This window comes from Lissotriton helveticus, chromosome 8, assembly GCF_964261635.1.
Source record: "Lissotriton helveticus chromosome 8, aLisHel1.1, whole genome shotgun sequence".
NCBI classification, from domain to species: Eukaryota; Metazoa; Chordata; class Amphibia; order Caudata; family Salamandridae; genus Lissotriton; species Lissotriton helveticus.
This window is the reverse complement of record NC_136069.1, coordinates 742,685,340-742,700,258: the sequence shown is the minus strand read 5'-3', so window position 1 is coordinate 742,700,258 and position 14,919 is coordinate 742,685,340. Positions and strand designations below refer to the sequence as shown.

The 14,919-nt window shown below is 43.6% G+C and overlaps 1 protein-coding gene across 1 annotated transcript in view; it reads left to right on the top strand.

The window, feature by feature from the left end:
- The window catches only part of AKAP17A (A-kinase anchoring protein 17A), a 79,622-nt gene that overhangs the window by 49,997 nt on the left and 14,706 nt on the right, over positions 1–14,919 (top strand). Inside the window, exon 3 of the mRNA XM_078657567.1 lies at positions 4,298–4,446. Coding sequence (XP_078513693.1) covers positions 4,298–4,446 — 149 coding nt within the window. The remainder of the gene's footprint in view (positions 1–4,297; positions 4,447–14,919) is intronic.

Genomic DNA, 14,919 nt, shown 5'->3' with positions numbered 1-14,919 from the left:
GTATACTGAAGTATAATTATGTGTCACTAAAAACCCTTTCTATTAGATCAATATAGGTCACGCATGGGGCTCGGCATGAATAAAGCAGCTAAATAACCCCAGATAAACTGTAAGACAGCAGTTAAGTCGAATACGGCAGAGACACGGCCCACTATTTACTTGATACACAGGTTTCTCTTTTCGCAAACCATTTATCCTGTAGAAATCTTCTGTTCAACAAAAGTGCCCTTCAACAGCCACTGCAACTCTGCGTTGTTCCTCATATATTTGTGCCATAACGTAATAGGGCAAAGGTCATATTTTACATACATGTTGAAAATTGGAGTGCATTCCGGATGCGTTTGCTGACTTTCTTCCAATCTAGCATCAGCAGAACAATGACGACAGCCCAAGCAAAACACTTTACTAAGACACAGCATTTTCAAAAGAAAACAAGTGTACTATGTATGCCGAGCAGATGTTTGCAAATATCTTTTTCATTTGGTACTCAGACCTCATCAAAAACGAATCAAAAATGATACCATGTTCATAAATAACTCCAACAAATTCAAGCGATTGTCCAAAGACGGTCCTTAGACCTTGCCAAATACAAATCAAAATGCCTCTATATCCACAAAGAATCCAAGCAAACTCAACTAGTGCACACAAGTCAACCAAGTTTATTCTCCACTGCCGACTCTTCGGACCAACGTCAGATCCAAGGATTTGCCATTCAGGACCCCAGTCGGGATGACCACTGGACGAAGCACCGCCCAGTCAGACGGGGCAGCTGCGAGTACAACACTCTTGTACGGGGATCCCCGATCCACACATCCGACCCGACCTCCTCACCCAGGATGGGCCACGCGATGCAGTTCTTGTTCGGGCACCAACTGAAGGAAGTGATCCGATTAGGGCCACCTGGGTCACTCGCAACCACCACTCTGTCTGCCTCACAAATGAAGAGTCGGTCAGACAGTAGAGAATACAAACCAAGGATATTTATTGAAAGTACTCTCGAGTAGAGGCCGGTCTGAAGCAGCCTCCTTAGATTGCTACACAGGGACTGATCTATCCCCAGGATAAAGTATAATGTACATTTTCAGGATCACTAAAGACACTCCCAGACTGGAAATTTCCAGTTGGTAGCTAGTGAACAATGAAGACACAGAAGGATGAGTTTCAATCCCAGGACCAGTTACATGTTATCACAACATCAAGGTTACTTTGACTGCACCCGCCGCTCTAAGGGTGGGTGCAGGCCTATCTAGTGAGAAAGGTCTGCGATGACAAAAACAGTCTATTCATTAGCACAGCAAAGCTCAACCTTGGAGAAATTCAAACAGAAAGGGAAAGAGGAAAAAAATAATAATAATAAAGCAGCTGCTTTCACTGAGGCAGACAAACGAATGAGACGGGGATTAGTTTCGGTCATGGCTCAAAATTGCGGCTTAACTCAAAATGGTGCAGCAAATGCTAACTTTACATAAAGCAATACACTGGCAGAATGAATGCATAACATTTACATTTCAACATCTGTGAGCGTAGTATGAGGATGTGGCTTTGTCAGTTTGCAGCGTGTCCATGCAAGTGCAGGGTGAATGTGTCTGACGGCAATTTCAGTGGTATTGTGAGTGCAGTGTGGGGTGAGCGGTGTCCCTTTAATGTGTGCAAGCATATGGGAACTGTACAAGTATAGATTGGGCTGTGCTTTTTTGTGAGTGTGGAGAACAGTACAGTAAAGCCAGACCTTGAGGCCAGACACAATAATAGATGCTCTTTTTAGTGTATGCTGCACCTCATTTTAGCATTTAGGTCAATTATTCAGTACTGCAGCATCCTCAAGTATTTTAGTTGAGCGGCTTATACCTGGTAGTGAATCTGACGTGCATAGCTTCATTAAAGCACTACAGTTTCCTAGAATTGTTTTCTCCCATTGTTGCCCTTCCCCTCATCACCTCTTCCAAAAGCCCTTGTCCACCATCACAGTTCCACACTAGAATATCCACCCACACCAGTCTGACAGAGTGCTTTATCCACAAGGGTCAGTATTCACTATCTGGATGCACCATGATCCTCCATGATGCATCATGGTCTACCTCAAGCAGTGCAAGGCGCACAATAAGAGGCCTTGCTCATAAATTGTGTTATGTTCAAATTATTATTTTGCTCCAATATAAATATTTTTTTAGCCTTCTCTAAGATTTCTGCCAGAAAATGCGCTGCTTTTGCAGCTTTCCTATGAATTGACTAAAGACACAAGGCCCAACTCTACTTTAAGTAGGTGGTCGACTCCATTTTCTGTATTTCTGCAAAATTAGCATGTCTGCTTTAGACGCAGGTTCCACCTGTCCTTCTCTTTCTAAGAACTGTGAACGTGTCAAGTCATTTAGATATTGACATCAACAAATCACCTGATGCAACGTCAGTCTTGAGCAAGTGCCTTGTTTTCTCAATTTCGAAGTCAAACCCTGAAGAGTAGCCAAATGATTGTAGTCTGAATTGCCATATTTTTACCTTGTATATTCAAAGGAATGTGTCTTAGTCTAGCATCTTGATCTAATGCACAAGCCTAATCCTGGGTATTTAAAAAGAAAGGTTAGATTTTATGGCTATTATTTCTACTAAATTATAATCAAATGTATCGTACTATGTATATGAGACAATCACAAAGAAGAATAAAATCCAAGACATTTGCTACGTACTGAGTCCACTTTTATTCCAAATTAAAATAGTCACAACATTCTGTTCAGTTCGTGCGAGCAGCATGACTTCTTTGATAATTGTTCTTGTCCTCTACGCATGGCATACAAAAACAACTCGACTACCTGACCACTTGGCATTATATAATGCATATGCATTAACTATCTGCTCACCAACCACACCAAATTTTTCCTTTAAAGCATAGTTCTTTATGTACCAAGCTGTCTATTATTCTATACTCTAGCCCAAATACGCACATTCTATTGATGAATTCATTATTGACAAAACGTCTGCTGGTTACTTGCAGGAATTTTCCAGAATATTGTGATCTTCTTGTAAATTATTTAATATAGTTTAGCTTAGTACCAGACCACCAATATTTTACTCTTCTCCGCTATTGTCTAATACAAATAGTGGGCTACGTGCTCAAATTTGGGTTTTGTTATAAGTTGTTTGACCATACCTTTCTTTTAGGGACTCATTATCTGTTACTGTTTCAGTAGCCGACCCTGCAAATTTAGCATCTTCGTTGAAAAATAATTGGGAGTGAGCAAGGGAAGTGTTATGGTTCTTCCCATGGCTGAAGATTCCTGTTTGGAATAATTTCTACTAGATGAGTTAACTAGTTTTAGTGCTCTCCACCTATCCGTGTTTCTCAGAGTAACGGATATTTTGCAGGTTCCCTGTCTTTTATGTCTGCGTTTGTTTATGATCATGCCATTTAGATTACTTCTCTGTGTATTTTTCATATCACACTGCTAAGAGTAATTTAGCATTTCCTCAAGATTACGAACCTTCTAGATTATATTTGGATGAAGCCAACTAGTTCAGGCAAAGCATCTAACTCTCCAGCTTTAAAGGTTTGTTTCTAAAGCGAAAACTGTTTATCACGTTGGTGTTGCTAGAAGTATTGTGACTTGTTTTAAATTTCATCATAAAGCACTTCAGTTGAGCTTGTTATATAATGGTCCCTTCTAGAAGACATACTGCCACATTAGCTTTGTAGTAACCCTCTCTTGTTGAAATCTGCAAAGCTCATCTATATAAGTCTGTTAACTCCTACTTCAGACATTACTGTTTGGTAGTCATTCTAGAGCGGGTCCTTATATAGTCTATCCTCAAACATTTAGGGCTACCTACATGCGCTACAGGTTGTCATTGCTCATATGGTATTCTACACAGCTTGCTTTAGAAAAGCCCATTCTTGTTGGAAAAGTAATTGTGTGTGGTGATGTCTCTGTAAGTTTCGGATATGTTGAATAATTTGCTTCAACACTAATACATTTTCATTTTTGTTTGTACAATTTGACCCATGTTGCTGGTGGGAACAATAAAAATCAAAATTGGTCTCTTAAATGTGTTTGTCTAGATTTGTCATATCTATTGACCTTTTGTCAGTTAATTATCTTTCAGTGATGTGGTAGTTTTTTTTAGAATGTCCCTATGCCTTTGGAGTGGTGTGGTGAGGGGTTTATATTTGTAGAAATCTTCTTACATACACCTGAATCTAGGGAAATCTTACACAGAACTGTTTTACAAGAAAACGTTTTCTTTTGCATGTTGAATATTTAGACCTGCACTTCTTTTTGACCTTCTCTGTTCTTGTGTTTAAAAGGTTTCTTTCGACTCCACAAAGCATCTGAGTGATACTGTTATTAAAAAACGTCAGCTGGAGAGGCAGAAGCTTCAAGAGCTTGAGCAGCAGAGAGAGGAGCAGAAACGTAAGGAAAAAGAGGAAGAAGAAAGGAAACGGGAGGAAGAGAGGTACTGAATATGAATGATTTAAAGAATTGACACTTGCATGTACAAATGTGGTATTTCTGTAATGGGAACGTAGCCAAAAAGGCAGCAGAGTGGCTGTACGGGGACAAAGATAAACTAAACAGATGAAATAATAGTTGTGCTAGTGTCCAGATTGTGTAAAAAGAAAAGAAGAGAATAAATAAATAAATAAATAAAATACATGTATAATAGTAAATCCTCTTCAACAAACCAGGGAAAGGAATGAGCGTACACTGTTGGGCTGGTGAGCGCTGTAAGATTCCTTGGACTTGGCGGTCAAGCCACTTGACTCTACGTGCATTACTTTTGCTGGTTTGTTTTAGAGGATTTACTTTGGGTGTTTACGGGTACTCACCTGTGCATGCACTCCTGTTCGTTGTGGCCAGAGGAGCCTGATGTGAGTAAACAGTAGGTAGATAGATATAGATATCAAGACAGTACTCTTTCAGGCTTAGAGTGCAGCATAATGTAAGCACAAAGGAAGCAGTGAACCTTGGGTATTTCAAATGTTTCGGTGGAGAGCAGCTTCTTTAAATGGAGCACCCTACAACATCACCGACACCCCGAGTCTGCTCACCTCAAATGTCTGTTTCTCTAGAAGATTTTTTAAGCTTAGGATTAGGACTGTGCCATCCACTTCGAGCTAGAGAACGACAAATCCTTTTGACCTTTTACAGCAAAGTCTTAAAGCATAGGATTACAAGTGCCATCGAAGCCAAGTTCACAAATGACAAAAGCCTTCTACTACATCAGGGACAGTATTACAGCTTTGGATTGGTAAAATGTCACCCAAGCCAACCATGAATGAATAAAAGCAGCCCCTGACGTGTTTTGCTCTAGTTAGGCCTCACCAGAGAGGAATAGCTTTGTCCAGACACAACGTCGAACCAAGTAAGGTAAAGACAATACCCTTTCAGGCTTAGAGTGCAGCATTTAATTTTGATAAAAAGGAAGCAGGGAACTAGGTAGTGCCATGAGTGGTAAAAGGCTTTAGTAATTTTTCATTTCTTCCCAGTTGGCAATTGCTAATCCTGTGTTAAAAACCTCTGCTGGAGAAAGATGCATGTGATGTGAGCAGATTCACACTGTCGGTGGTGTTGTAGGGTGCTCCATTATTATATTATATTTAAGATTTATTTTGCACAGACCCCACTGTGTCATGGTTGGGTCAGAGTTTCCGCAGGATGAACCTTTTAGGTCTCGCTAGCGAACGCAGCGCATGCGCTTCTTCGCCTTGCGAGATACTATTGTTGCCACTTTCTGTGCCGAAGGGAGACAGGAGATGGCACGCGTACGGACAGGAGATGTGCACTCCGTATGCGTGCACATCTCCTGTCCCCTGAGGCTGGCAGCGTGCACATCGTGTGCTTTCAGTTTCCCCTCCCCCCGTCGGCTCCACGGAGTCGGCTTGTTTTCCCCTGCTGGTTGATTCATGTTGGTGTCTGTGCAGTGTGTGTGTGGTGTCTCCTCCTGTCAGCATCCCCCGCACCCACAGTCTTGGTCTCTCTATGAAGTCCAGCTGTCCTGTGTGTATGTTTGTCTTTGCATCATTGTGGTGTCAGTGCGGTGCATTTGCCTGTCTGCCTGTTGTTCCTCCCTGTCTGGTGTCTGTCTTTTTGCGGTCGGCCTGTTTCCTCACTTACACCCCCGCTGCCCAGACTAGGCAGAGCAAACCCCCACATGCCGGCCCCCCTGGTTTTTATACAGGATCAGCGCACACTTTACAGGCTTTCTGGCGCTGCGGAGAATTCAGTCCAACACTAGCCACAAAATACCCGGCGCAGAAATCGGCAGACTACACGGAAGTGCTGGTTATAGTTGGTGTCTTGATTGGCTCTATTTTATTTTTGTTTGAGCGTTTTGTTTCGCAAAACTTTAATGTCATAAATATATTTCCCGTTTGCACATAGGACAAAGAAAAACATTGTTTTCTTCTGGTCAGTAGCTGGCGGTATGGGCAATGCCTTTCAACATTACATTGAATATTGTATTTGAATATCAGGATTTTTATAGCGCTTTATAACTATAATCGCGAGTTAGACGCATTTTATTTGTGTACTGGATGCGATGGATTCATTTTTGGGCTTCAAGATATTCAAGATTTTGTTTTCAGGATTAGGTGTTTAGTATTAGTGGCGTTTTTAGGTATTTTACTTTTGGTATTTTATTAGCAATATGGATGGATTTATCTTTTTTAGTTTGTTTTATGACCTGTAATCCTTTTGTGGCCGCTCATGTACACAGAACATAAATATGGGGGCGTAGTCACCCACTGCAGCATCACTAAACCTCATGTGTGGGGTACATTCATGGCATACCCTGTGGCATATTTGTCTTTGTTTTAATGAGACTAAAGTAATGTGTTTGACCTTCACACCCGCCAATTTTGTGCCAGCACCTTTGCATGCTTGGCAAGGCTTGCAGGTGCGTACAGGTGTTTACACTTTGGAGAAGGGGGTTCAAAAGAGTTCTCATTCTCACAGACATGTTTTCCAAATTGTGTACTCGCCCTCAGCACACAAATATCGGTTCACAAAAAAATTTGCAGACAGCAAGTTCACCACGTAGTGTGTTTTTTGGTAGGAATGAAAAAGCAATTTTTTAAAAAATTCATTTAATTTTAGGGAAGAATATGTGGCCTTGCGGCTGTAACTTGTGGCATTGAAATGGAACCGGATTCGAATCACTGCTTCACTTACTTTTCCATGATTCTGGGCAAATCACTTATTCGTCCCGAGCCTCAAAACATGAATAATATTTAATAATACGTATATAAAGCACCTTACAGCACTCTGACAACTTCCTGGTACCTAATAAAAATAAATAAATATACGTCTTTGAAATGAGAGCTCTGATCGTGTGTTTACGTGCATTATTGCAATTTCTTGGCGTTTGGAAAGTAGGAAGTCAGTGCTGCAGCGCTGACTGGTCACATTTTTGTAATTCTATCCCGAAATAGCACAATGAAAGAACGATATAAATGTGCAGACTCGGAACGTAACCTTCTCAGCTGAAGCCCGCCTATTTGAATGAAGAAACGCTTTACTAAATTAGAAAGTAAAGCCTCCATGGCTGGCACTGTAATTGCTGGATAGCAGGGTGGGTTATGCGGTGTGTGAAGCCTCCAGTGCACAGATTTCTGTCTTGAGTGATGTCACTCTGTGTCTCATCCTTTTGAAGTTGTTAAAGTGGTCGCTCTGGACCCGGAGTATAAACATGCTGCAGCAGTTCTTGTAGAGTGTGCTAGTTGAGTGCGTCGGAAAACATCGGATATTTTATTTCACAACAATAGACATGGGAAGTATCTTTCAGATCTTGAGGAGTACCTTAAGGAAGTTAGTCAAGAAAGACTGGTAAGAGTCTGAACCGCATTTCAGCGGGAGTATTGGAGACATAATTATAACAAGCATTTGCAATGCAATAGGTCTCGCATTTGCAGGTGTTTGCGTTATTGTCATTGTAAATGACAATTACTTATTTCTGTGTTTTCAAAACCTGGAAGCTGTGTGTAAACACAAACTTTAAACTTATAGTCCTTGCTTATGAGAAGCAAGGCTGGCAGTAAAAGAGGTGCAGTTACTGGCAGCATTGCTTCTCCTAAGCAACAACTATATGTACGAAGTGTGTGTTTACGCACCTCTTGTTCTTTAAATTATGACTCCACTTTAAAAACATACCTAAAAAACATTGTCATTTACAATGTCCATAGCTCCAACTCCAACAAATGCGAGACCTATTGCATTGCAAATGCTTGTTTTGTTTAGCTAATAACTTCTCAAAACTTTTAAAGAAAAACAGATATTCACCTACGCTCCTTCCTGGAGTACTTACCTGTGGTTCGTCAAGCAGAGGCCAAGAAAAAGGGTGGCTCCCGAAACGATTTTTACTATAAGAAATTTTGGGAACTGATGCAGAAAAACGGAATTAAACTAAGTTTAGCAGAAGGGTTGAACTTTATTCTGAATGTGTTTTTTTTTGTTTTGGTTTTGTTATTTGGTGTAAATCTATTCAGCCATTTTTGAGGAATTGACATGCTCTGATGGACTTGAAGGGGTAAAGAACTAGGTATATCTGACAGTTGGTCCTGAGGAAGTCCCACGAGACTCCTGCGGTACTGTAAGTTAAAACTAGCATTGGCAAAGCCAATAGGTTTTGGCTATGCAAGATCTATTGACTTTGTCAATGTTTTTTAGACATGTTGGAGTGCAACATGGCTTAAAATAAAGGAAAGGAAGCACTATTATTTTCTTTACTTGGAGCCATTTTGCACAGCAGCCCATGCTGTGCCACATGTCTAAGAAAACATTGAAAAAGCCAATAGATCTCGCATAGGCGAAACTCTGTCCTTTGGTGTATGCAACCTGAGTATAAAATCAAATGAGTTCCTGTAAGTAGCAGTGAAGCTTCACTGGAACGTTGGTGGAATACCTTTATGAAAGATCTGTCACTTAACACTGTAAGTTACAAAAATCATTCAAACTCTACCTTTTAGCTGGGTTAGCGCTATAGAAATACCATATTCAGGCGCAATTGACAAGAATTATCTGTCTCTGAAAGGGGAGTTATGACTACAGGGCAAAAGCAAGGTCATACCGTTCTCCCTAGGTCAACAAAACGTAGACTAATGTGTGTGCTAATTTTAACAAATTAGACCGTTTACCTTGTTTTTATGGAAAGAGCACTGGGTCTGGTTAGATGGACCCAGTGCACATTAGTCGAAAAACATGCATACCAGTGGCAAAAAGTTGGGGTGACCATGACAGAAAATGGCACTTTCGTACAATAGGCAAACAGGGATCATATATGTCTGCCATCACATAGGCCTGTCTCAAGGATTGCAATATTGTTGGACTGGGAGTGGTGCCCAAAGTGCTACCCTCATAGTGGTTAAAGTCTGCTGCCTTTACCATAATGTAAGCAGCAGGAGCATGGTGGTGGCATCATCCCATATAGGGGTCAGTAGGAGTGAAGAGGCCCTCTTTAACCTGTGCGATTGAAGTGAGGCCTTCAGGCTCACTCTTTCAGAGTTCCACTGCTGTGTGCTCAACTCGTCCTTGACCTACATCAGTTTAGTATGTAGTGATCTGCACATACTGGGTGGGTGTTTGTGTGCCTGTGAAGGTTACAATACAAGGAGGACTCCGAGTTCCATTTTGAGAAACCAAGGACTGCATGGTTTTGCATGAGGAGAGGAGATAGCCCGCCCCCCCGACCCGACAGATTTTTATAAAGCTGCTTTACTCTAAGCTCGGTTTGAGACACTGGAGATGGGAGAGCCAGGCATCTCCTGTACACTTCAAATGGTACTCTTTGATTCAGAGTGAGTTCACAAGGAAGGGACCTGAGCACATCTCGGGAAGATGATGGGATGATGAGAAAATCATAAAGAGTAGGGCTGAGGCCCTGGACTAAACTTGTGATAGTTATCACTGTGGCTGACATCCCGCAGTACACGCTAGTGCCTTCAGTGGCCTGTGTTGTCGGGCTCTCAGCTTTGGAGTCGCTCCTGCTGTGAAAGGCTGCTTTCAAGGAGAAGAGAGGGCATAGGAGTGGGCACTTCAAACGGAAGTAGACCGCTAACATAAACTTTAAAGACCCAGACTCTATCGCATTTGACGTCTGGAAATGGACTAAAGAAAGAGGAGTTCGAGACCGCAAAAATTGTCATCCCCTCCCCCACCAGACTCACCCTACCAGGAGGTGCTGTGAAAAACCTCTGGTCCCTGTGGTTGCACAACCATGTGTGAGGAAATCCAGAACGCCCATAAGCCGGGAAACTAACCTGAGTCAGCCCCCGCTGCTCCAGTGCCTGCAGAGGGGGCACAGTGCGCTCAGGAACTCTGGTCGTTCCGATCCTGCAGGTGTGGGTAAGGCTGATTTCGGGCCAGTTGGCCCTGGGTAAATATCATTTCTAGATAGCGCTGCAACGTGGGAATACATATTTTTTTTGCAAACATGTTTCATTGTTTTCTTGTTTAAAGAGGTTACAATACAAATAACACCTAAGTGCAAGCAGTAGTAGATCTTAGAACATGTAACATGGGTATGGTACATATACAGTAATATGGCATCATACTATGAGGATCAAGGGCTCAATGTTCGAGAGCAGAAGGTAACAGTAGCCCCAAGTTAGTGAATATAGTCACATTTTGTGTTCATCAATCAGTTGTAAAAAAAAAAAGGGGGGGGAGAAGCTGTGGAGAAAAAAGCAAAAAGGGGGGGTAATGCAGGGCAACGATTGAGAACATTTGGCTGCAGTTATTCAAAAGAGTATGCACATTATAAACTGTCTTATGCTGCGTGCCTTTACAGAAGTTAACACTACACAGATAATAACATTATTATTTGCACTGTGCTAGGCGGTATCATAAGTGTATAGTGAGAAATTAAAATTGAGATTGCATTAACTTACAAAAAGAAGAACACATTAAAACCTTAGTTACTGTTGTTCAGCCCCTTGAAGTCCTGTTGGAAGTTGTGTTTACTCACTACAGATACTACCAACAACAATTCCCCATCTTTAGTTTGTATTGGCCTGTGTGTACAAGTAGTGTGTGATACAGCAGGGAAGTGACGCAGTATATCCACCACTCAAGCTCAGGATGACGTCCGTTACTTATAGAGTGTGGCTTAGGGGAATCCCCTCCTGCCATGTCCACAGTGAGCGTCCACTCATTATAGAGAGCGCCCCAGCATGTTGCAATGGGGATCTTGTCCAGTCCCAGTGTTTCCTTGCGCCGAATGGCGATGCTCTCCTCCTTCGCCCATGCAAGCTCTGACTTCTGCCAGGCCATTAAAGTGGGGTGGGGTGGTGGAGGGGGGGGGGGGGATCTCGAGGTAACCTTTGTAGCGGGAGTTCTGTGAAATTTGTGCAACAGGTAGGTTGGCCAGTCATGTGTTAGCGTTCTGTCGGTGCAGGTACGCAGGAGAGAGGCCACTTGGTTCCAATAGGTACCCACCCAGGCACAGCCCCATACCATGCGGATGAAATCAGCCCCTCGTTCAGTGCATCTTGGGGACACTGCATCTACACGATTGAAGTATTGATTAATTTTTGCAGGTGTGAGATACGCCCTGTGAACGATGAAAAGCTGTATTTGCCGGAAACTCGTATTGTGGGGTATGCGTGTCGGGCTTTCAAGTACCTGAGCCATTCTGTATCTGTAAGCTGGTGCCCCAGATCATGTTCCCACTTATGACGCAATGTGTCGAGGCTAATTGCAGCATGCGCCCTCAGGGAAGCTGCAAACCATCATGTTTGGTACCTTCCCGACCCCATCGCTTGCAAGTATTGCATGGTAGGATGTGTCTGTGGCTCGGCAGTCATGTCCCCCACCTAGCCGTGAGTAAAGCCACTAATGCACGATGAATCAAAATGGCCAGGCGGGAGACCATCTTCTTCTACCAGGTTCGTGTATGGCAAAATTACCCCCTCCTAATAGAAGTCTCCAAGTGTTGAATGTCGGACGCGTAGTGGCAGTATCTGTCCAATGATTGTTTGAGAGCCAATGTGCCACCCTTTGAAGTTGTGAGGCAAGATAATAATGCTCAAGACAAGGAGCCGCCATTCCCCCTTGGTCCACTAGCGGGTTTAGTTTATTCTGCGCCATCCTATGTCTGGCGTTGCCCCAGATAAAATCTTGAATTTGTTTTTCTATTGGGGTGAAGAGAGGCTGGGATATAGCCCGGCATCTTGGTAGCACTACCATTTTAGTAAGTGCAACCCTGCCTGTTACAGATAATGGTAGAGTACTCCAAAATCACATCTGCGATTTGAGTGATGTACCCCTCCAGAATAGGTTCCCATCAACTAGATCATCTGTGCGGTGGTAGATTTGGATGCCTAAGTAGCAGAACGTGTCAGCCACCCACTTGACCTTTTTACTGTCCATAACGAAATTAGGGTTCTGGAGTCCCTCTGTATATGAGTAAATACGGGATTAATCTACATTGACAGTCAGCCCAGAAAACCCCTCCAGTAATTGTGTAAGGCGGGCAGGGGCACTGTTGATGTCCGTAATGTAGATGAGGAGGTAATCGGCATATAGCAACACTTGTTGCGTGGCATCTCCCAGGGGCACTCCATCACCCAGATGGGTATGTAGTGCTTCTGCCAATGGCTCCATCGCAAACGCAAACAGGAGTGGAGATAAAGGGCACTCCTGCTGTGTACCCCTTTGTATTGAAGACAGTCTTAAAGGTAGGGTCCCACTTTGACTTTGACTGTGGGGTTTGTGTAGAGGAGACATGTCAGTTGGATGAACACTGGGCCCAGCTCGAATTTCTTGAGTACCATAAATGGGTAACTCCATTCCAAGGAATCAAAAGCCTTATCCAGGTCCAATACAAGGCAACCTGCCCAGGGCCATGCTTATGCTGTATAAGCAGAAACCCTGAAGAAGCGCTGTAAATTGAGGGAGGTACTGCAGGAAGGTACAAAGACCTTTTGATCCGCGTGAACCAGTGATGGAACGACCTGTGCAATCTATGTGCTAACACCTATGCTAGTATCTTGTAATCAGTGTTAAGCAAAGCTAAGGGCCTATAAAAGCCCATTTCCGTAGGATCTTTGAGGTTTCAACAGCGATATCAGATGCCCCTCACGCATAGATGGTGGAAGCTGCTGGGACTCTAATGCAGTGGTGTATGAGATGTGGAGACTGTACAAGGGAGACCCAGTATGCTTTATAGGACTCTGCTGGTAGCCCATCAGGGCCTGGTGACCTTCCAGAAGCAAGTGATTGTATGGCGTCCCAATCTCTTCCAGTGTAACCTGTGTGTTAACTGCTTCCCTATGTTCTCGACCCACCGTGGGCAGTTGCCAAGTGTTTAGGAACCCCTCTAGTTCTCGCCCAGTGTCTCGTCTACGGGAGCGGTATAAGCTGGCATAGTTGTGTCAAGTCGGCGTGTATTTCACGTTGTGTACCTAACATCTGGCCTGTCCTTCCCCCACAGTGTCTCAATGGGAGTGTGAGTGTGTTCCTACTGTATCAGCCACGCTCAGAGCCTACCCGCTCTATTAGCAGTAGCATGTGTCCGAGCTGTATGTGCAGTATAATTATGGCAGCGAAGACTCCAACTCTTCTGCATGCGTAGAGCGCAGCACCTCAAGACGCCTTGCATCTCTGCCCGACTCTTCCCCCTCCTTGTTCATAGCGCAACAGTTGGTTTTCTATTTTTGTGACGGCATTGCAGAGTTACTTACGGATATTCCAAGTGGCACGGAATGCCAAGTCTTCCAGTGCACTGGTTTGGAGTCGCCACGTAGGAACCGGAGGGTGCTGCTTCTCCCATTTGAGTTGTAGTAACAGGGAATTATGATCGGAATGCGTCCGCCCTACGTAGTCCGTGCCATAGATCAGGGGGAGTAGTGTCTGTGATCCCACCAGCCTTTCTTGTTGCACGGTATGTACTGCGGAGTAATGAGATTAAACCTGGGCAGTGGGATTTGGGAAACACCAAATATCTAGAAGAGCACAATTTGTAAGCCAATGTGTGAGGGCTTTCGCATTAGACCGGGAAGGGGTCCTATTTAATGGCTGGAAAGACCTATCCTGATCGACGTTAAGTACTGAATTAAAATCGCCCCCCATCAGCCAGGGGATGGCTTTGCATCGGGCCAGGATCCCAGAGATGCGCTCAAGGAAGGAAACTTGGTCTATGTTCGGGGCATAGATGGAACCCAGCAGCATGATTTGGCCCTTTAAACTCCCCTTCGCAAAGATGTACCTGCCCTCTGCGTCATTGAGGACCTACTCACATGTCAATGGGGCCCCAGCCCGGATCCATACTAACGTCCCTCGTGCATGTGCCGAAAAGGTGGTGTCAAATACCTGACCCCTGTATCTACTGCGCAGGCGCTCCAATTTGAGCTGTGACATGTGTGTCTCCTGAAGTAATGCTTTGTGCATCTTATATCGGTGTAGGTACGAATATATAGAGAATCTATGGGTGGGTGGGTGTATGCATACCGCATATATTCAACGTTGGCACATTTACTTGACATGTTTGGGCAATATTGGGGAGAGGAGTTGGCCTAACGGCTAGGGCGCTCGACCTCGGACCTGGGGATCTGGGTTCGAGTCTTGGTAACGACGCCAAAAACCTCCTGTGATTCTGGGCAAATCACTTAACCTCCCCGTGCCTAAATTGAATGTGTGTCCTCATGTAAGGTAACTGGTGCTATGTAAAGCACTCTATCTGATTCAGTTCGGGTCTAGTTCGCACTATATAAAACTCTGCAAAAAAAAAAATATATACATATATGTTGTCGTGCATGTGAGGTGAGCAGTGGCATATCCGGCACACCATGTAGACTGGGAGCGTTGGCTGTTCTTGCTGAACTAAAACGGAAGACATAAACCATAACCATATCAACAATCGGGGCAAACTCCACAATGAAGTTTGTCCAAACTACTACGTTGCCCAACGAGGCAGTGACTATTTCAGTCTGGA